This window comes from Sorex fumeus, unplaced genomic scaffold, assembly GCF_029834395.1.
Source record: "Sorex fumeus unplaced genomic scaffold, SorFum_2.1 ptg000030l, whole genome shotgun sequence".
NCBI lineage: Eukaryota > Metazoa > Chordata > Mammalia > Eulipotyphla > Soricidae > Sorex > Sorex fumeus.
The window spans coordinates 7,179,053-7,200,804 of NW_026606087.1; the positions used below are offsets into that span (position 1 = coordinate 7,179,053).

The following is a 21,752-nucleotide window of genomic DNA, read 5'->3' on the forward strand; positions in this document are numbered from 1 at the left end:
AAGTTTCATTTTTAGTAAGGCAAAGTTCTTTTAAATTTCTAGTCCAATACCTAAGGAGCTATTACAAAAAAATAACTCTATGCATATGCTACAAAAAATTCCCATGACTGCTAAAAGTAACTTACCAAGAAGAGCTGGGATATTATTTGGAGATTGATTGAGTACAAAATGAAACTGTGCATCAGCCTGGTCCATTTTGTCACCTTCAAGTAGACAGAAGCAGGCTCTTCCCAGAAGATGGTTCTGGAAAAGTAATGGAACATCTTAGAGTTGACTTTGCCAAGAGCAAACAGCTTAACATAAATGTGTAACTCTGAAGTGAAAACAATAGGTGGGGAACCATACACATCCCTCTACCACCCTAATGTTCCTAAAAATAAGCAATCTGCAATTACAAGTTGAAAATCATTCAAAAATGCAAGTTTGTAGAGTAACAATAGTATTCCTTAAATTATGCTTGCAATTTACCTGGAAAAATTACAACAACATACTCACCATTTTTATATGATAAATTTGCCCATATTATTTTAACAGTACAAGAACCTAAGCAATTCTCACTTTTCAAAAATGTGCCTATTTATTCAAAGAGATAGAACTCAGGGCTTCAAACAATGTATCTACCGCTGAGCTACATCCCCAGTCCAGAAATCCAGTCTCTGTTATTTTAAGGAAAAAAAAAATATTGTTCAGAGGCTGGGAAAATAGCTCAAAGGGCTGGAGCTTGTCGGAGGGCCAGGTTTTCCCCAGCATTGCCAAACACTGTCAGAGCAACCCCCACACACCAGCATCAGGCGTTGAGCAGCCTCTGTGTTCTGCTCAGTGTGGCTCAAAAAAAAAAAAAAAAAAAAAAAGAAGAAGAAAATAGAAAAATACCTATTCCCTATCATATACATTGTCTTTTGTGTACTACTTTTTCCCTTTCATAAGTTCAAAGAGATGTGATTTATTTCTCATTTCTATAAAGTTGGGCTGGAGCGATAGCACAGTGGGTAAGGCATTTGCCTTGCATGCAGCCAACACGGCCGACCCAACTTTGATTCTTCTGCCCCTCTTGGAGAGCCCAGCAAGCTACCGAGAGTATCTCGCCCACATGGCAAAGCCTGGCAAGCTACCCATGACATCTTCGATATGCCAAACAATAACAAGTCTCATAATGGAGATATTACAGAGCTTGCTTGAGCAAATCGATGAACAACGGGAGGACAGTGTTACAGTGCTTCTATAAAGTTGTTCACAATATTTGATTACATTTAATATTTGAACATCAATCTCACCACCATTACACCTTCCCACCACATTTCCATCCGAACCCCAAGCCCTGCCAAATGATTTATTTTTACCTGATCATACATGATAATTTTATCAGCCATTGTATATAGTAGAGTCGCCTGTGTAATAAGATCCTTTTTATTGTCCTTATTCTTTTCTTTCCGAGCCTGTTGTACATAATAGGCTGCCAATGTATCCAAGCAAGTCATCTGATCTTTTTCATGGTCTCTATAATCTAAATTGCCATCTATACGTGCTGCTTCCAGCAACTTTACAAACTCTTCTGTTTTTCCTTGCTTGTAGTATTCCAGCTACAAGGCAAAGAATCAAGTTAGAATTACTAAAGCATATATTCACAAAAAAGTCTAAGACAAATGTTTATAGAAATCTTATTTGTAACAGAAGCTGGAATACCTTAAATACTAATCAACAGGTGAATGTGTAAACAAGCTATTTTACCTCTGCACAATGTTACCACTCAGGCAGTTAAAAAAAAAAAAAGGACCTACTCAGATATATCATAACATGAATAAATATTAAGCTAATAATGCTGAATGAAAAATGTCAGATCAAAAAGCATATACTGTGTAAATTCATATATAGAATTAGAATGCAAATAAATCTTTAGTAAGAGAAGCAGATGAGGGGTTGCCTGTTTACTCACTGCAGTGAGTGGGGCAGAGTTTGGAGGTTTTGGGTTTTTGATGAATGTATCATCTTTTTTTTTGTGGAAGAGAGTTGGGTTTCTGGGTGCTCAGGAGTCACTACTGGAGAGACTGGAGGGACCATATGCAATGCCTGGGGATCAAACTGGGGTCATGCATGTGCACGGCAAATGTCTCTCCAGCCCCAATATTCATTATCTTGAATATAGTGTTTGTTTCAGAGGCACATACATATGCTAGAACTTCTCATTTACAATTCATGTAAGTGTACTGAATGTAGAGAAATTTTACTTAACAAGACTTTTAATAAATTATAATCACTACAAATGCTTCCAACTTTCATCTTACTAACTGTTGATTATAAACAAAAAAATTCAGAATCAAAGAAAGAAAAACAACCATGATAGGTAGAATTTTAAACAGAAAAATTGGGATGGGGAAGGAGAGACAACATAGCAGGTAAACCATTTATCTTTGCACAAAAGCTGACCCAGACTTGATCTCCAGCACCACATATTGTCCCTGAGCACTGTCAGGAATGAGTAAGTCATGAGCACTGTGAGGCTTATAAAAAAATTCTTTGTATCTCTTGGCCTATTGATTTTATTAATAATAATGAAAACGTTCATCCATCATGCATTCCACCTAAAATGGGGCACAAATGGTTCACTGAACAGAGCGAGAATAACCCTTGAGAACCATGGAGTATGGGCCCAACTCACTTCCCCCAGCAAAGAATAAAAGAGAAGCACCACAGAGAAACTGGATGCTGGGGAGGATTTGGAATTTTAAGGTATCTGAGTTGATCCGATCCTCCCAAGAACCTCCACTACTATTCATGTTATAGAAAGGATCAACTAGCAAAAAACTTAGGCTTGAGGTAAAGTTCATTCTAAAGGGGTTATTTTGAGTTATTCTGGCAGCTAATCATATTCTATAGTATATTATGAAAAATATTGTTATGGAAATATACTGAGCAGCAACATTTACACTGTGGCTTGTTTTTACTTCTCAGCATATCTGTAAATCATAATCTAGTATTTACTGTTATTTATAATAATCGTCATCATCATCAAATACTGACTTACAAAATATTACTTGATTTTGCCTTTAGTAACATACACTAACTTGCCAGTGGAGAAGCACATCATATAGGAAAGTAGTCATTTTTCTCCATAAATGATACTACAACTTGTATTCACAATGAGTAGTTTACCATGTACCCAAGTTGGTTGTGACTGTAACTGAAAACAGAAACCGCCTATTTTTCCTGGTCAATATACAGAAAGTATTTGTTGTTTTAATACTGACCGCCAAAGCAATCCATATGTGCAGTTGTGTGTGTTCTTGTTTCAGAATGCTGATAACTTCATCTCCCTCCGGTAACTGATCGAAGTCAAGTTCAATGACCTGAAATACAAAACAGAGGTTTTAAATACTTTTGTTTTTTTATGATTTTATTATCGAATCACTGTGAGAGAGATCTTTACAAAGCTGTTTAGAATTTGGTTTCAGTCATACAGTGTTCCAACACCTATCCCTCCACTGGTGTACATGTCCCAGCACCAGTGTCCCCAGTCCCCGGCCCCCTCCTGGCCCCAAATACTTCACTTTTATATTCACACGTCTTATTTAGTTGTTGTGGTCCTTGAAATAGGAACATAGTGTCTGGAGAGATAGTACAGTGAGCAGGGCGCTTGCCTTGCCAGGGTCAAGCCCAGTTGGATCCCCCGCACCCCATATGGTTTCCCAAGCACTGCCCGGAATGATCCCTGAGTGCACACACAGCAGTAAGTTCTGGGCACTGCTAGGTGTGGTCTCCAAACAAACAAACAAACAAACAAGAAATAAGAACATTACTATGCCTATGCAGAGTTTTAATCGGGCGGAAAGATAAGAAACATCTATGGTTCACATGACAAATAGGCTTGATGGTAACCTACTGAAGTAAAAAGCACTGTGACGGGCTGGAGTGATAGCATAGCGGGTAGGGCGTTTGCCTTGCACGCAGGCAACATGGCCGATACAGGTTTGATTCCCAGCATCCCATATGGTGCCCCCAGCACCGCCAGGAGTGATTCCTGAGTGCGTGAGCCAGGAGTAACCCCTGAGCATCGCCGGGTGTGACCCAAAAAGAAAAAAAAAAAAAGAAAAAAAAAAAGCACTGTGAAGTAAACAACTCCTGAGAGTCACCCTCAACATACTGGAATTGTGAAATGGTATAATGAAAGTCTGGCCCACGCAAAAGCAGCGATTCAAACCCACGATGCCCTGTTGTGCAGGGGAAGTGCAGACAAGTGTCAGAGAGGATCTGGCGTGGTGGCCCTAGATCCCAACTTGGAGAAGCGGCTCGGGGACAATGTTAAAGCTGAACGTCAGCATGTCATCAAAGAGGCGGTACCTGCATGTCACCCACACCCCTGAACGTGGGCGCGTGGCGCGTGGGTGCGTACCCAGGTCGCAGAAAGAGGGGAGGTGATGGTCTCTGTCTCTCAGACACACACACACAAGCTTCGCGAACATTATTTAAGAAAACACTAATATCGGGACCGGGACGATGATGAGAGCACAGCGAGCAGGGCGCTTGCTCTTGCACCTGGGTTCAATCCCGGGAACCACACAGATGGTTCCCGGAGCCTGCCAGGAGTGATCCCCGAGTGCAGAGCCAAGAGGAAGCCGCGAGCGCGAGCACCGCCGGGTGCACCCCGGACCCCAATACCCCAACCCAAACCGGGTTGATGCATAAAGTAACTGGAAGGAGAAGTGGGGAAAGGAGAGGGGGCGCGCGGGTAACCTTTGATCCTAGAGGAGTCCCCAAGTGCACCGATGAACGCGGCGCATGCAGCACGACAGCCCCGGGGGGGGGGGTGGTGCAGGGGAGAAAGGCGGTCGGGGAGGGGGTGGGGGGCGGCATCTTCTGCCGTCCCAGGTAGAGGCTGTTTGAGAATGCAGCCTGGAGGGGCGCGAGCGCCCACCTGCGATCCGTGCCGCGCTCCTCAGAAACCTCTAAACCCGAGACGGGCGCGCGCTCGCCCGCATCCTCGCGCCCGTCTGCCAGTTCTGGAAAAGGAGCCGCAAAAAAAAGTGTCCATCCTGTCAAACCCCAACCGCCCGGAGAGCAACTTTCACCAAGTCTTCCACCGAGCGGCGGCCGCGGGGGGCAGTGGAGACGCGCCGTGCCCGGGAAGTCTGCAGCGGGCTGGGGCTTCGCAAACGGTGGGAAGCGAGCGAGGAGGAAGGTGAGTGTCGGGGTGTGTGTGTGTGTGTTGGGGGGGTTGGGGTCAGGTCCGAGCAAGTTCCTGAAGGGCCCCCGCCCTCCTCCTCCTCCACACTTACCTCGTCAGTGTCCCGGAGGGGGATCTCGATGGAGCCTCGCGACATGGTGAACTCCAACGGGGAGCGGGCGACGACGCGCCCCGCCGCCACGCAGCCGCGGCTCTCGGCGTCCGGCTCCTCAGAGGCTCGCGGCCGCGGCTCCGCTCTGGAGAGACCCGCCTCACACAGTCGCCGGCGATCCGGCTGCACTCGGAGACAACGAACCGCGGACGGCGTCTGACCACTTCCGCCACCCCGGCCCCCGCCCCGGAAGTACTCCCGGGGGGCGGGCCCGCCTGTCAGCAGGCTCCGCCCACGGCTGCCCGGGCTCTGGAACCCCCGGCGCCTAGCGGCCTAAGCGCGCCGATCCTCCCCCACCTAGAGCGCTCCCGACACGATTCCGTTGTGGGATAAATAGGGTGGGGGTGGGGTGGTGGGGGAGAGTTTTGGAGGGGACTCCTGAACCTCTGGTCGATTTTTAGAGCCTCTCTCTCTTGATCCCGACTCCGCCTCCCAGCTTGGGAATTGGCCAGGGGATCGATTGGCAAATGAGGTTTTCTTCTCAAATTTGCATTGAATAGGCCCTTCATTCCTGCAAAACGATCATTAGTTGCTCCTTTAGCCTCAGTGGCGTGAGAAGCACACGTGGAATATCTTTGACATTATATATATATGTAACTGGATGCCCATATATATGTAAGTAACTGGATGTGATATGATACATATATATCATATCACCTACAATTCCACTCTATCCCAAGAACACACAAACATGAATTCAGAACCAGAGTACATGTGCAAGCAGGAAGCTCCAGCTTGAGCCCCTGCACCGTGTGGTCCCTCACTAGTACACTAGGATGGACCCAGAGACTGCGGAGGAAGGAGGAGTTCCTGAACGCTGTTGGGTGTGCACCCCTCCCCCAAGCAAACCGAACCAAACCCCCCCAAAACAATAGGATACATGCACTTTGTTCATTGCATTACTTATTGCAGTGCTATTTACAAGGGTCAAAATCTGAACAAAAGGGGAGCAGAGCTATAGTAGAGCAGGTAAGGTATTTGTCTTGCATACAGCAGATCCCCGCTTGAAACTAGACACATATGGCCTTACCCGGCGAGCCAAGAGTGATCCCTGAGCACAGAGTCAGGAATAAGCCCTGAGCATTGCATGCAGGGTATTGCCCCAAAACCAAACCAAACAAAAGATCTGCAAAAAAAGCTCAAAAGCCCAACAGATGAGTGGGTGATGAAGTCATTGTCTATCTATACAATGACATACTCTTTAATTATAAGGAAAATGAAATCTTGCCTTTTACTACAACTTGGATGGAATTGGAAGAGGTCGTTTTAAGTTAAGTAAGTCAGATAGAGAAAGACAAATGAAGTCAGTGTCCTGAAAGGCTCCTCACATGATGTTGGTGGGGAGATATAGGGTGCTAAGGAGTTGGAGAGAGTGCTACTTCCTGCCTGCTTTCCACTGGGTCTCCCTGGGGGAGTACTTGGGTGAGATGAAGGAGTTTTAGGACTTCTAAAACGCTACCTTGAGAACCTGCACTATATGGAGAGGAAATGAAACTTGACTAAATGGACATCAATGAAAACAAAGCTTTACAGTAATCTGACCACAGAAATGAGGTTACCAAAGGACTGAAGGAATCCACCTAGGTGGAAGAGTATCAGTATCTAGGTGGTGGGAGTGGTGTGGGGACATTGCATCCCTAAAACATATAAGCATTTATGTCATAAAACAATGTTACCTCAGTAAAAATGTATGTGTGTAATTTATAATGATTTTGTAATCATTCAGTTATTTTGTCTTTTTGTTCTTTGAAGTGGGGAGGATCAAAAATCTGCCACCTCCAGCTCAGAGAAGGGACCACCAAGTAAAGGATGTTAGGAGGGCCCGCTCGGGATGGGAGATGTGGGCTGCTAGTAGACTATAGACTGAACATGATGGCCACTTAATACCTCTACTGCAAACCACAACACCCAAAAGGAGAAAGAGAGAGAGAGAGAGAGAGAGAGAGAGAGAGAGAGAGAGAGCAAAAGGAAATACCCTGCCACAGAGGTGGGGTAGGGTGGGGGGGACGGGGTGGGGGTGGTGGGAGGGATGCTGGGACCATTGGTGGTGGAAAATGGGCGCTGGTGAAGGGATGAGTACTCCATCATTGTATGACTGAAACCCAAGCACGAAAGTTTGTAAGTCTGTAACTGTACCTCACGGTGATTCACTAATAAAATATTTTTTAAAAAATATGCCACCCCCAAACATATGCTATCAAAATCAAAAGGCTGGTCTTATGGGAGTGATTCTGATCTCTGGGTGTCTCTCACAATACCTGGAAAAAACCTAATTCCCTTCTTTCTTTTCAGTGTAGAAGTTTACATTTCTTGTTTTACCTACTTTTCTACACTGATTTCTTTCAACTCCAACCTTTGTCTTAATGGTTTGAAGTTCTGCCTGGAAACCGTGGGGGCAGTCTGTTTTCCAAAGTTTTTCCCATGGATACAGAAGGTATTCATGTTAATAATAATTTCTCCTTGATTTTTCTCTCATCAGTCTATCTGATCCTTGTTTCATTATTTGTCCACCCATGAAAGAGCCTACTATAGTAAGGATGATTTCTTTTATTTTTTATTCATACATACCTGGCAATTCACAGGGGTGACTCCTTCCTCTACACTCAGGGATCACTCCTGTAGTGATCACTCAGGGGACTATATGGGGTGCCAGGGTTAGAACCCAGATTGGCCGAATGCAAGGCAAGAGTCCTACCCCTTGTACTCCTTCCCCAAAATGAATTTTTTTTTTGTACGAGACTGAAACCTTTGAAGATATTCTAGATATATGATCTTAGTGAAATCATTGGAGAATCAATTTAGATCCAGATAGAGGGTGGCATTTAAGTCACATCTGGGAAGAGGAGTCAAACTCACTAGATAAAGGCCATAGGGGCAGAGGGGACAGCAAACTGAAAAAGAAATTGTAAATGAGAAAGGCATGTAATTGGAATGTAAAAAATGAGAGAGAGAGAGAGAGAGAGAGAGAGAGAGAGAGAGACACCATGGGACTAAAGAATTAACCAGATAAAACACTTTTTCCATATAAAGCAAAACTGGCACTTTTCCCTTGATTCCAACCTGAATAAGTAGACACAAAACACCCCATGATTAGGAAAAACCAAAGATTTTGCATCTCAGGTAAACCAAAAAGTGACAGAGTCCATTTTTCAGTAGCATCAAAGAGAAAGAAACCATCAGGATTGGCTGATTTCTGATTCCCTAAAAATAACCAAACAATATAATTACGACTGGCTTTTGTAATCCTGGATTTTTTGGAAAACCTGAATATCTCAATAATTTCAAATAATAGACCAATCATATGAGAAAATTTCTCTTTTGCCATATCATATGCCAAGGAACTGTAAATGTATCCTGGTATGTTTTATGTGTGTTTAATGAACCAATGCTTTTAAAATCTGAACTTGGCAAATAAATTTTGGCAATTTTTTTCCCTTTATTTCCTTTCCTTTTTAATTTTTTGGTTGGGGGACACACCCAGCTATGCTCTGTGCTTATTTCTGACTCTGTACTCACTCCTAGAGTGTTCCGAGGACCATAGCAGGTAGGGCGTTTGCCTTGCAAATGGCCAACCTGGATTCGATTCCCAGCATCCCATATGGTCCCCTGAGCACTGCCAGGAGTAATCCCTGTGCATCACCGGGGTGTGACCCAAAAAGAAAAATAAAAACCTGGGTTGGCATCCTGCAAGGCAAATGCCCAACACTCTATCGCTCTGGGCCTGGAGAAAGTTGATTTAGATAGAGGTGTCCTAAAGGCCAGGATTAAATTGCCTTTGAAAAATGTTTGTTTCCATGTACAAAAAAAGAACTGGCAATGCTTAGGGGTTACTCCTGGCTCTGCACCCAGGAATCACTCCTGGTTGTGCTCTGGAGATCATATAAGATGTCAGGGTTCCCTGGTTGGCCTTGTGCAAGGCAAGCACCTTACTATATGTACTATCTCTCCAGCCCCAGGAAGACCTCTTTTTTAAGGACATCTTTGACTAAGGGGAAAACACCTTCTTTCAATGGAGAAGGAGGATAAGCTTAAATCTGCATACTTTCTCCTAACACTATTAATTGATATGCCTTCTAAAAGGACAGAACTTTATGTTTCAAACACAGTAATTAGGACATATTTACCCATCTAGGATGGCTATGTGGTTTTTTTGTGTGTGTTTGTTGTTTTTGTTGTTGTTTTGGTAGTTGTTTTATAGAAAGCATCAGATTGAGTAAAATTTCACTGACGAAGTAATACAAGTTTTCTCCTTTGTATTGAATGCTCATATGCGCATCTCAGAGACCCATCATTGCAAGTGCAAGGCCTCAAGTTCACTTGCCACATGCACCAAGGGTGTCTCTGGCAGCTCTGCTATGTGTGATTCCCCAGAGTCACAATCAGTTTCCAGACACATTGCAGAGATCCATTGTGCTCACACATTGAAAAGGGTGGATGCAACCCAACTGAAAAGATATTCAAGGGCCGGAGAGATAGCACAGGGTAAGGCACTTGTCTTGCACACAACAAACTAGGTTGGATCGCTGGCATGGTATATGATTCTCCCAAGCACCACTAGGAGTGATCTTTGAGCACAAAGTCAGGACTAAGTCCTGAGCACAGGTGGGTGTGGTCCCAAAACAGAGTAAACAAACTAAAAGAACTTGCAACCACAGGTTTGCATCTCAATTTGTTTTGGTGTCTGACATCATCATTTGGTTTGGTAATTAGCAAGAAATTTGTATAGAAATGATTCCTGGGTAGGGAAATGACTCAGAGTTACAAAGCTTATAGGAACCTCCAATTTGTCCCAGAGCTTGTGGGAATCCTTGAGTATCACTGGGGATGTGGTATTACTGTTGCAAGTTACTTAATCTCTGGATGCAAGTTGCTTCATCTTTTTGATAGATCTTCACTAGTGGGAATTAAGTAACATTAACTATCAGGTATTGAATGTTTATTTGTGTCAGCGGTTTACATGCTAACATGTATCTTCAGACTGTGTTATAAAACAGATACAGTAATCTGTCAAAAGTGTGTGAGAATGGAAATAGTACTATCCATGTTCTGAACAGATATGAAAATAAGAGGAAGTGTAAAGTGTTAGGATGCTCCTTCGGAAACTACATATGCTTTATCCCGTGGGGATTTCTTACCTCAAGTAGGAGTTAGACACTCAAGCTCATCTCTTCTTTCCTTGTACCTTCCTTCTCCTCCTTCTCTTCCTCTTCTTCCTCCATTTCTCTTCTTCCTCTTTCTCATCATCCTTCACTTTCTTCTCCTCCTCCTCTTCCTTCTCCTTTTCCTATTCCTTCACCATTTTCTTTATTCTCCTCCTTCTCCTTTATCCTCCATCCCCTCCTCCTCCTTTTCTTTTCTCCTCCTCCTCCTCCTCCCCCTTCCTACTCTTCATCCTTCTCCTTTTTCTTCCTTCTTCTCCTTTTCTTTCCTCCTCTGACCCCTCCTTTTCCTTTTCTTTCCTTCTCCTCCCTCTTTTTTCTCCTCCTCCTCCTCCTCCTCCTCCTACCATTTTTTGGGGCCATACTTTGCCATGCTAGGAGATCAATCCTGGCTGTGTTCAGGGACCATACGTAGTACCAGGGACTGCTACATACAAGGTAGGTACCTTAAATCCCATAATATCTCTCGCCCTCAAGCCCTCTTCTTATTTTATGGATTTTATTATTGATGCATGTTGAGGAAGAGAAATGGGTTTTGAGGTAGACTTTAAAGATCGTGGGACTTCAATAGGCACAGAAGAGTGTTTCACGTAGAGAAGATCTCTCAGAGTCCCCCCCTAATTCTGGTAGTGCTCTACAGGGGACACAGGGTCATACTCCTAGTATTGCGCTTTCTCAAGCAAAATTTTAGTGACAAGAGTAACACTCTTTGTAAGTCAGTGACCAGTAAAGATACCATAGCAATAAAACTTACCAGACTGGAGAGGGAGCTCAATGGGATGGAGAACATGCCTGTCCTTTCCTGCACAGGTACCACATGTTCTCCTGAACACTAAGCCAGGAGTGATCCCTGAGCTCTGCCAGGTGTTCCCCCCAAACAAAAAGAAATAAATAACAAAAAAGTTCCAATTTGCTAATATTTCTAGGTAACCCATCTCCTCCAGGAAGGTTCCCTTGTTAGCATCTTCAAGGATCTTGTTCCTTCCTGTTTTCACTATTGTCTCCAAAAATAACTTCACATTTAACTTTCTTCAATTGGGGGAAACCATGATATATCATAATATATTTAAAATACATTTAAAAGTTGTCATCTTTCTACCCTCTGTCACTAAGTTTCCTGAAGGTCAGGCTGTTCTTTGAACACTCCCCTCTCCCAGTTTCAGGTCCAAGAAGGCACTTATTACATAAACAAATTTTGAATTGTTTTCAAAAAATCACATTTGGCACAGTGAAGGCTATTGCTTCCAGAAACGAATAAACACATGGAATTTGCATGTTATTGCTTTGTGTGCATGAAACTTTCTACTTAAGCGCTTAAATAAATATTTTGAGGATGTTTTCAGAGCATTGGAAAGTGAAGACTGTTTTTCACATTCGTTCCTAAAATTGTGGGAAGCATTTCAAAATTCAAGAAAAGATGAATTATTTTGACAGAATTACCTTAGGTTTTGTATATTAAAGGACTTTTGTTTATAAAATGAGTTTAACAGTGTTTTAAAATTCTTTTACCTGATTCTTTGTCTATCTTTATGTACGTTATAAACATATCATAGTGTTCTGGGACTTGTTATGGCAGAATCACAAATTGGTGTGCACCCCAACGATAATTCTTTTTCACTTACCCCCAGAATGACTTGATGTCTAGAGAAGTATGTTGAAATAATTCTAGAAATTCTTTCCCAACTTTCCTATGTCTTACCAGCCTCTATCAGAATGGAAAATCAGCTTGGCCATGTAGTTTATGATTGGCTAAGTTAGTGGTTTTCACATAATCAAACCGTTCATTTCTCCTTGAGTTTTGGCTACAGATATACCAAGGTCAGGTCACTCTGACCTGTCTACTCTGAGATTCGATCTCTTACCATGAGGCAGGATTACAAAGTAATTATAGGGGGAAAGGCATTGGGGTCAACATCCAACATTTCAGTTCTATATCCATATTAACATCATTTTAAAGTGGAATAAAGGGAGAGATATTTTAACTTTGAAGAGATTTTCTTTTCTTTTTAAAAATTTATTATTATTATTATTATTTTTAATGAATTACCATGAGTTACAGTTACAGACTTACAGACTTTCGTGCTTACGTTTCAGTCATACAATGATCGAATACCCATTCCTCCACCAGTGCGCATTCTCGACCACCAATGTTCACAGTATCCCTCCCCCCACCCCATTCTCCCTCTCCCCTCCCCCCCCCCCCCCCCCCCCCCCGTGGCAGGCACATTCCCTTTCACTCTCTCTCCCCTTCTGGGTGTTGTGGTTTGCAATCCAGGTATTAAGTGACCATCATGTTTGGTCTATAGTCTACTTTCAGCACACATCTCCCATCCCAAGTGGGCCCTCCAAGCATCCTTTACTTAGTGGTCCCTTCTCTATCTGAACTGCCCCCAGCATGTGAAGTAGGCTTCCAAGCCATGGAGCAATCCTCTTGGTCCTTGAGATCTTCTTTTTTTATGGTGGTTTGGACATTCAAGTAGTGCTGAGGCGGTCTGGGGGCCCCACTGGCAATTTTTTGCCCACCTGCCCATAGTTCAATGCCAGAGTCCGAGGATTGAATGCTGTTAAGGCCCTGTAGTATGAGGGTACCTGGGCCACCTTGTCAGTGCTGGGGGCCTTCAGGACTACACTTAGTGATGCTCAGGGCCATGTTTTACTGGGAATCTAACTGAACCAGTTAATGTGGGACATGCTCCCTAACCACTATATCCTGGCCTGAGATTTTTTCATTTTTTGCGTGTTTAAAGACAGGATTGTCCTTTGGCACAGGGCTTCACAGACTTGATAGTGAAGAAAGCATCCTCTTCGTCAGTTCATTAAAATCACGTTCTCAGCTCTACCTCGGTTCCTGTTTTACTAAGTCTGAAGATTTTACATTTCTTTTAAGTTCCCAAGTGATGCTGCTGCTCCTGTTCTGGAAGAGCCACTTAGAGAATCTGGGATTAGAGGATCCTGAAGTTGGGTCTTAAGAAGAAAAGTTTTAATTTCTTGAATAACTATTCTCAAGAAAGGCACCAGGTTCTGGGCAAGAACCTTCTACAGATTGTGTCTAATTTAGACAACAACTGCACAGACTGGGAATGATTATTTATCCCATGATTAGATTAAATATCAAGGAATTGAGGTCCTGAAAACTCATGAAATAAATCAAAACTATATAGTGAATTACTGGATTAATAGTACAGCAGGTAGGGTGTTTGCTTTGTAGTCAGCCAACCTGGACTTGATCCCCAGCATCCTGTATGGTCCTCCAAGCACCTCCATAAGTAATTTCTGAGTTCAGAGCCAGAAGGAACCCCTGAGCATTTCCAAGTGTGACAAAAAAAGTGAAGAAAAAACCAAAACAAAAAAACTACACAGAATTACACAGTGAGGGGCCTGAGAGATAGTAGGACAAGGTTCTTGTCTAACATGCATCTGACCTCGCTTGTTGATCCCTAGCACCACATATGATGCCCTGAGCCTTGACAGGATTCAGCCCTGAGGGCAGAGTAAAGCGTAAGCCCCTGAACACAACTGGGTGTGTTCCTGCACAGTAAATTCATAGCAGACCCAGAATTTGAACCTGGGTTTTTCTGTGTCCAGACTCCTATTCCAATACGCTTTTAGTTAGTTAATTTATTTTTGCCACACCTGATGTTGCTCAGGGCTTACTTCTGGCTCTGAACTAACTCAGGGATCACTCCTGGAGGGGCTCAGGGGGATCATATGTGGTGCTGGGAATCGAACCAGAGTCTGCTGTATGCAAAGCAAGCATCTGAGTCACATTAATATCACCCTGGCCCTCAAATATGTTTTTCGTCTGAATTAAAGTTCATCTGATCTGAACTTCTCAGTAAAAAATGATTTTTCTGCTTTTCCAGAACCACACTCTGCTTTTGCTCAGGCCTCTTAGAAAGGAATTTTCACTACTGTTTGAAAGACGCCTCATTATAGGATAGCTAAAAAGACCAATCAGATGTATTGCCTGGGTGGCTTCCCAGGGTGTAATTTCTTCCTCTCCATGCCTCCCTCCTCTAGCTCTAAAATTTTATTTATTTAGGCCAGGGAAATTGCTCAAAGTTGAGAGTGTGTTTTGCATCAGGAATCCTGGGCTCAGTCCCTGGCACCACATGGTTCTCCAAGTACCACCAAGTAGCACTGTAGCACTGTCCTCCTGTTGTTCAACGATTTGCTGGAGTGGGCCCAGTAATATCTCCATTGTGAAACTTGTTGTTACTGTGTTTGGTATATAAAATATGTCCCGGGTAGCTTGCCAGGTTTTGTCACCAAGTAGGACCCCACAAAATTGCTTTATCATTAGTTTACAATATTAAAGATTTTCTGGAGAAAAACTGATCACCTCCTTATATGTTTAAGATTTATTATACCTACCACTAAAGTTCTGATGTTATCCCACTAGCAAGATCCCTTGCTCTGGGGAGATAGGCCAACTTGGAGAGTATACATAATGTCCTGAGTTTGATCCCTAGTATCACATGATCCTCCCCACCTACCCTCACAGTATCACCAGAGCACCACAGGCCAGAGTATCACACAGCGAGGCTGACACAGTCAGGAGTGGCCCAAAGTTCCCCAAATACCACTGGGTGTAACCCATATAAAAATAAAATAAAACACCTCTCTACCCATCCTCCCACCCTACCCCACTTTCTCTCCAGTAATCTCTATAGTTTTTACAGAGTCTAATAGTCAGTTTTATGGTTGCTCTGTTATTAGCGTGAACCCCTTACTGCATCTTTTCCCTTGGAGCCTGTCTCTCTGATGTGGGACCCATGTGTGCATTGCATAGAAAGATCCTGACATTTAATCCACCCAGCCACTCCATGTCTTTTGATTGGTGAGCTTAGATCATTCACAGTTATAGTGTGATTACTGATTTATGTAGTTTATATACTACCATATTCTTTGCTCCGTCTCCTTCCTCCCTCCCTTTCTCACTCACTTCCTCCTTTTCTCCCCTTCTTCCCTTCCCTTCCTTCCTTCTTCCCTTCCTTCCTTCCTCCCTCCCTCCCTTTCTTTCTCTCTCTCTTTTATTCTTTCTTTCTTTCTTTCTTTCTTTCTTATAAATTTATTTATTGAAATACTGTGAGAGCAATTACAAAGCTTTTGGGTTTAAGTCTCAGTCATACAATGAAGAAATACCCTTCACCAGTGCACATTTTCTACCACCAAAAACCCCAGTATATCCCCCAGCCATCACCTCCCCCCTACCTGTGTGGCAGATGGTTTCCACATTACCACATTACTCTCTCTCTACTTTGATTACATTCAATAGTTAGACACCAGACCTACCATTATTATTTGGGATTTTACCCTAACACTCACATCAGCCAAAAAGGCAACATTAGACAATTTGTATTATATTGCTGATAATTAATAGCATATGAGGTTGCACAACCACTACTGTGGCTGCGCAATTTTGGAATTCTGAAATCTTTACACTTAAATCTGGAGGGATTTTTGCCAAAAGCTGCTGGGTTCTGAGATTTGTTTCTGAGTCTCTGGGATCATGACTGAAGCAGCTTGTTGAGTAGCCAGAGGGCCAGTTCGTGGGAGGAGACTGGGATCTCATTGGGGTGGGGAAGGAAAGGGCCAGTCCCACGCCCCCATCCCATGAAGCCCCATGTTTCTCATCACTGTGGGCCCCTACCTGGCTGTCCATAGGCCTCTGGAAGATGGTGGACCCCGAGCCACCAGGGGGAACAGGCCATCTTTCTTTCTTCCTTTCTTCCTTTCTTTCTTTCTTTCTTTCTTTCTTTCTTTCTTTCTTTCTTTCTTTCCCTTCCTTCCTTCCTTCCTTCCTTCCTTCCTTCCTTCCTTCCTTCCTTCCTTCCTTCCTTGTGTTTATAGTTCTATTGTTCCTTTTATTCATTTGTTTCTATCTGCCTTTTCTTTTTTCTTTTCTGTTTTTATCTCTTCTTGCCTTTTTCATGTGGATGGGTTTTTGTCTGGCAACTGTCACAACCTTGTCATTATTTTCCTCTTTTGTTTTTTTCCTTAATTTTGTTCTGTGGTTATACAAGGGTTATACAAGTTCTCTATCAGTTTCTATTATCAATGGTTTTATTTTGTGTGTGTGCTGCAATTGATTTTTGTGCTGGTCTTCCTCAGGTTGAATAGTTTTTTTTTTCTTATTTTTGTTTTGTTTGTTTGAGGACATACTCTGTGGTGCTCAGGGGTACTTCTGGCTCAGTGCTTGGGGCACCCTGTGGTACCAGAGATCAAATATGGATCTCCAAAGTGCAGAGTACTTGCTCCAACCTTTGAGCCATCTCCCCGGTCCTCATTTTATTCTGATTTATGTTTCTGATTCTATTTATCACCATGCTCAAGTTTTGATTTTCTGTATCTTTCTTTTCCTGCACAAGGAAGCCTTTCAACATTTCTCCTTGTTCAGGTTGCAGGTTTGGGACTGGTGAGCCCCATCAGCTTTTCTTTACCTTGTAAAACTTTTATTTATCCATCATATTTGAATTATAACCTTACATAGGAGTAGAGTATCCTTCCCTGGACGTTTAATATTTTTTGACTGATTTTTGATAATTTAACAGTGATGTGCTCTGGTCTCTGTGTTTTGTGTCTGGGCATTTGGGTGCTCTCAGCTTCTTGGGCATTGTTGCTAGTTCTTTCCTTAAGTTTGAGGAGTTGTTAGGCACTCTGCTCCCTTGTCTTTCCTTCCCATCATCCTAACATAATCTCTTCTAATGGAGTCTGAGAATTCGTTGTTTTTTTTTTTTTACGATTTTTATGCATTTTGTTTTCATAAAGTAGTTCACAATAGTTCATTATAGATAATATTCAAACACGTACCCCATTAGCTAGAATCTTTTCACCACAATAAGAGGGAAGTCTAAGAGTCTCCTGCCCCCATGCCTGGCTGTCCTCACCTTGGAGGGGGGAGGGTTGAGTTTCTCTCCCCACCCCCCTGCCCCGAGCAGAGCCCCAGCAGCTGAGGACCTCTGGAGCCAGCCACAACTCTCCATGCTGGGACCACTCTCCACATGTTCGGACGGGCCTCATGCATGAAAGAACTGGCAGAGGAACCCAGGCATGTGGGTCCCGGGGCTGAGGTCTCCAAGCCTAGTCTGATTGTGACTGGGCCTTCTTCACCCAGACACCCCCCCACCCCATTTTCCAGTAGGTAGGCATCACACCCACCAGCTGCCGTCAGCGCCAGGTTGGTCCCATCAACAACCAAGACTCAGAGACTATAAAACCCAGCTTCCGGAAGCGCGCGGCCAGGACATCTTATTATCTTTCCTTTGGAGAACCTGGCAGGCTACCTAAAGTATCCTGCCCGCACGGCAGAGTCTGCAAACTTCCCGTGTCATACTCAATATGCCAAATACCAGTAACAATGATGGGTCTCATTCTCCTAATCCTGAAAGAGCATTGAAATGACTCTTAAAATCTCAGGGCTAGGAAGAAGGAGACGTTACTGGTGCCTGCTCGAGGAAATCGACGAACAACAGGATGATCATGATCGTGAAGAGGAAAGTATATGAAGGTTGTTGTATTTAATTCTGGAGCCCTTTAAGCACGTATATAAGAGAACACAAACAAGTGTGTTAAAACCAAACAAATGTGTGCTACTTTAGGTACATCAGTGTGCAAGAGTATAAGAGCTCCAGGAAATACTGCATGGCTCTCTTCTGGGAGTTTTATTTTATAGTTTCTGGATCTTGGCCATTGATGAGATTACATGGTGTTGGGGGCAGTTTTTGGATGTGACTGCCAAGCTTCTGGAAAACTGGGGAGCTGGGTGGAGGAGGCCCAGTCCCATTTCGAGCAGGCTTGGAGAGCTCAGTCATGGGTCCTGCATACCTGGGTTCCTCTGTTGGCTCCCTCATGGGTGAGGCTCACCCGAGCATATGGAGAGTGGCCTGGAGCATGGCTGCGGCTGGGTTCTGGAGGTTTTCAGCTACCGGGGTTCTGCTTGGGGTGGGGAGGGAAACTCAACCTGCCCCCTTCAAGGTGCCCTGGTGAAGACAGCCTGGCACAGGATCAGGAGATTCTGCCGAAGTCTGAGAATTCTTAATGAGTATCTTATTCTTTCCTATTTTCTCCCTTCTTCCGGTTGGGTCATTACTGGAAATTTTTATTTGCATGTTTTTGGTCATACCTAGTGGTGCTCAGAGGCTAGTCCTGGTTTAGGGCTCAGGGAACCCTGCTGTGCTGGGGATTGCAAAGCATGTGGAATCTCCCCAGTCCATTATTTGGAAATTTTTAATTTTAAAAAGCGTTTTTTGGGGGGTATACTCAGCAGTGCTCAGGGATTACTCCTGGCTCTGTGCTCAGGGATCACTCCCGCAGGCTCAGGGGACTATTTGGGATGCTGAGGGTTGAACCTGAATCGGTCGTATCAAGGAATATGCCCTACCTATTGCTGGAAAACTGGGTAGTTTTCCAGCCCTACCTATTGCTTCAGCCCCTGGAGAATTTTAAATAGTTTCAGTCTCTTTGGTGAAGGATCCCCTCAGCTCTTGCATTTGCTTTCTTATTACCTTAATATTTTATACTTTATTACTGTACACTTGATGTATTTCATTGATTTATTCATGGTAGTTATTATAAATTAATAGCCCATAAGACTTCCTGTTTCCATGACTTTCAGGTTAATTTCCAGAGAGGTTGCAGTTGCAACAATTCTACCATTGGAGTTGATCATTTTTTTTTCTTTATGGGTCAAACTTGGCAATGCACAGGGGTTAGTCCTGGCTCTGCACTCAGAAATTACTCCTGGCGGTGCTCAGGGGACCATATGGGATGCTGGGAATTGAACCCAGGTTGGCCGCGTGCAAGGCAAAAGCCCTACCCGCTGTGCTATCACTCCAGCCCCGAGGAGTTGATCATTTTTGATATTTACTTTGTTTTGCATGAGGTGGTACTGTAGCTCTTGGTTCAAAACTCTTGTGTTTTTCAGGATCTCAGTTGGCGGTGTGCAGAAGGGTTGGTCTGTTGGGGGTTTCTTTACATCACTGCCTTGGATGGGTGGGTCAGTATTGATATAAAGTCCTTTGTTGTTTATTACCTCTCCCTACTTAACAGATCCAACCTCTGAGCTTAATAAACCTTTCCTCTAGACCCAGCCACAGGTGTCTGCTGATGGTGGGGGTGTGCTCTTGTGATGGGCTCACCTAGATTTCCCATAAACTGGGGAGAGAATTCAGTCTTCCAATTTATCCAGATCTCCCTCTGCAATGGGAGAGGCTTCTCTTGCAGGCCGTGGTTGGCTGAAATCCTACCATAGATTCCTACCTTAGCAGCAACAGGGAGCCTTCTTTCTTCTATAAAAGAGTTTTCTGGTACTCAGGGGATCTGCATATCCCTAGCATATAGGGACTAACTTAGTTTGGATCGAAAACAAATATAACCCAACAATTTCTTTCTGCTGGATCCGCAGATGTAGCCTGAGGCTCTGACCCTGAGGCTTGGCACTGTCAGCCCTGGATGAGCATGGAGAGGGCACAGCTTCCAACACTGCATCTGCCCAAATTGCAGGATTCAGAGTCCAGCTATATTATTCAACCGGGGCAACTGAGTGTGTCTTGCTTCTTTGAGAAGCCCATTGGAAATTTGAAGCACTGGGTACCCCCATCGTCCTGCACCTCTCCCTCTTGGGTCTGCTATTCCTTCCCAGGTGGCTCCAGACTCCTTCATCCAGACAGCTAAGGGAGCTCTATCTGCCCCTTCTATCCCACCAATCCTATGCAGGTAATATGCCTCCTGCTTGCTAAATGCAGGAGTTTGATGGATCAGAAGTTCACCTGTGATAAACTGTTACAGGTTGCATGAGATAGTTGGTTTTCTCTTCTAAATTAAAAAATTTATTTTTTAATTATTATTTTGGTTTTGGGCAACACCCAGCTGCTTATTCCTGGCTCTGTGCTCAGGGATCACTCCTGTGGTACTGGGGATTGAACCCAGGTCTGCCACATGCAAGGTAAACACCTTTCCCACTGTATTAATAATTTCTCCCCTTCCTGGGATGATGGATCACAGGTTTCTCGTTGAGGTGCTCACAGACATGGCCCTGGTGCTTATGAGGTTGCACTCATTTGTTGCATTGCTCTCACACGTGCCTGTGGGACCACAGATGTAGTCTGAGGCTCTGACCCGGAGGCTTAGCACAGTTAGTGTACGTGCACGGGTTTTCTTAGTTGTGGTTCTCACTAGGGATCTCTTCCTTTGGTGTGGTGCTTGCATACAAGCAATTGTCGTGTGTTTGGAAAGTGGTTGTGGCTGCAGACATCTGAGACAGTGGAGGTGCCAGGACTGCTCCTGGTGCATGACCTGGCTCATGGTCTCACGCATGCAAGGCAGGCACTTTACTGCAAGCCAGCAAGGCCCCCCTCTATTTTATTTTTCTCAAAGGGGATTTCTCCCATTTAAGGTCTAGAGGCCACCGCCTGTTGTGTCATTGGCAGCCTGGGACTTTCAGTTTTAAAACCTGCAGAACAATGCCGTGCAAACTTGGAATGGTGAGTTTCTCTAGAACACCTCATACCATATCAAATACTTTATAATGAGCCCAACCTTCCATCCTACTCTTTTCCATGTCTGTTATAGTTTTGCTTGATTGTGTCCCATCAATGTGTCCTTCAGGTAGCTGAAGAAAATCATTCCGTCATTCTCTTTGACCTTTCTTCAGATGCTTACTGAGCATTTACAGTGAGTCAGGAACTCTTCTAAATGATTTTTGTCTAATTTCTATTTAATCCTCACGAGAATCCTAGAAGTTAGTTACTACTAGTTCCCTCATTTTACAGATGGACAAGTTGAGGCACAATCACATGCTCTGCCCAAGGTTACATGGTTATTTTTTGAAGCAAATTAGTTATTCTTGAAAAATATTTAGAGAGAGATGTGAGGGGAGAGAAAGAGAGGAATATGTGTTTAAGAGAGAACATAAGCTTCTTCAGAATGGAATAAGTAGAGGTAAGAAAGAGAGAAAAATTCTTATTCAAGAGAGAGCAGGGGAAGAAAAAACCCCAAAGTCACAGTTATTAGGAGGCTAAACCAGCAGTTCAGGAGATAACTCAAAGGACTGGGCTGGTGTGCATACTTTGCATGCAGGACCTTAGATTCCAACTCTGTCCCTCTAAGAACTGCCACGTGTGGTCCAAAACCCAAGGGGGACAGAGTAATATGATTATAATTTATGGTATGGCTCCAGAGCTTTGTTTTTGAAAAGGTGGGAGTGAACCCAGGGCCTCACAGATATATACCTCCATCCAGAAGCCCAGAATCGACTCTCTTA

The 21,752-nt window shown here is 43.7% G+C and overlaps 1 protein-coding gene across 1 annotated transcript in view; it reads right to left on the reverse strand.

The window, feature by feature from the left end:
* CTR9 (CTR9 homolog, Paf1/RNA polymerase II complex component) overlaps positions 1-5,482 on the reverse strand; it is a 39,970-nt gene extending 34,488 nt beyond the window's left edge. Inside the window, exons 1-4 of the mRNA XM_056116050.1 lie at positions 5,271-5,482; positions 3,246-3,344; positions 1,341-1,580; positions 126-243 (exon numbers count right to left, since the gene is read on the reverse strand). Of these exons, the coding sequence (XP_055972025.1) occupies positions 126-243; positions 1,341-1,580; positions 3,246-3,344; positions 5,271-5,315 (502 nt within the window). The 5' untranslated portion in view covers positions 5,316-5,482. The remainder of the gene's footprint in view (positions 1-125; positions 244-1,340; positions 1,581-3,245; positions 3,345-5,270) is intronic.
* Positions 5,483-21,752: the final 16,270 nt, after the last annotated feature.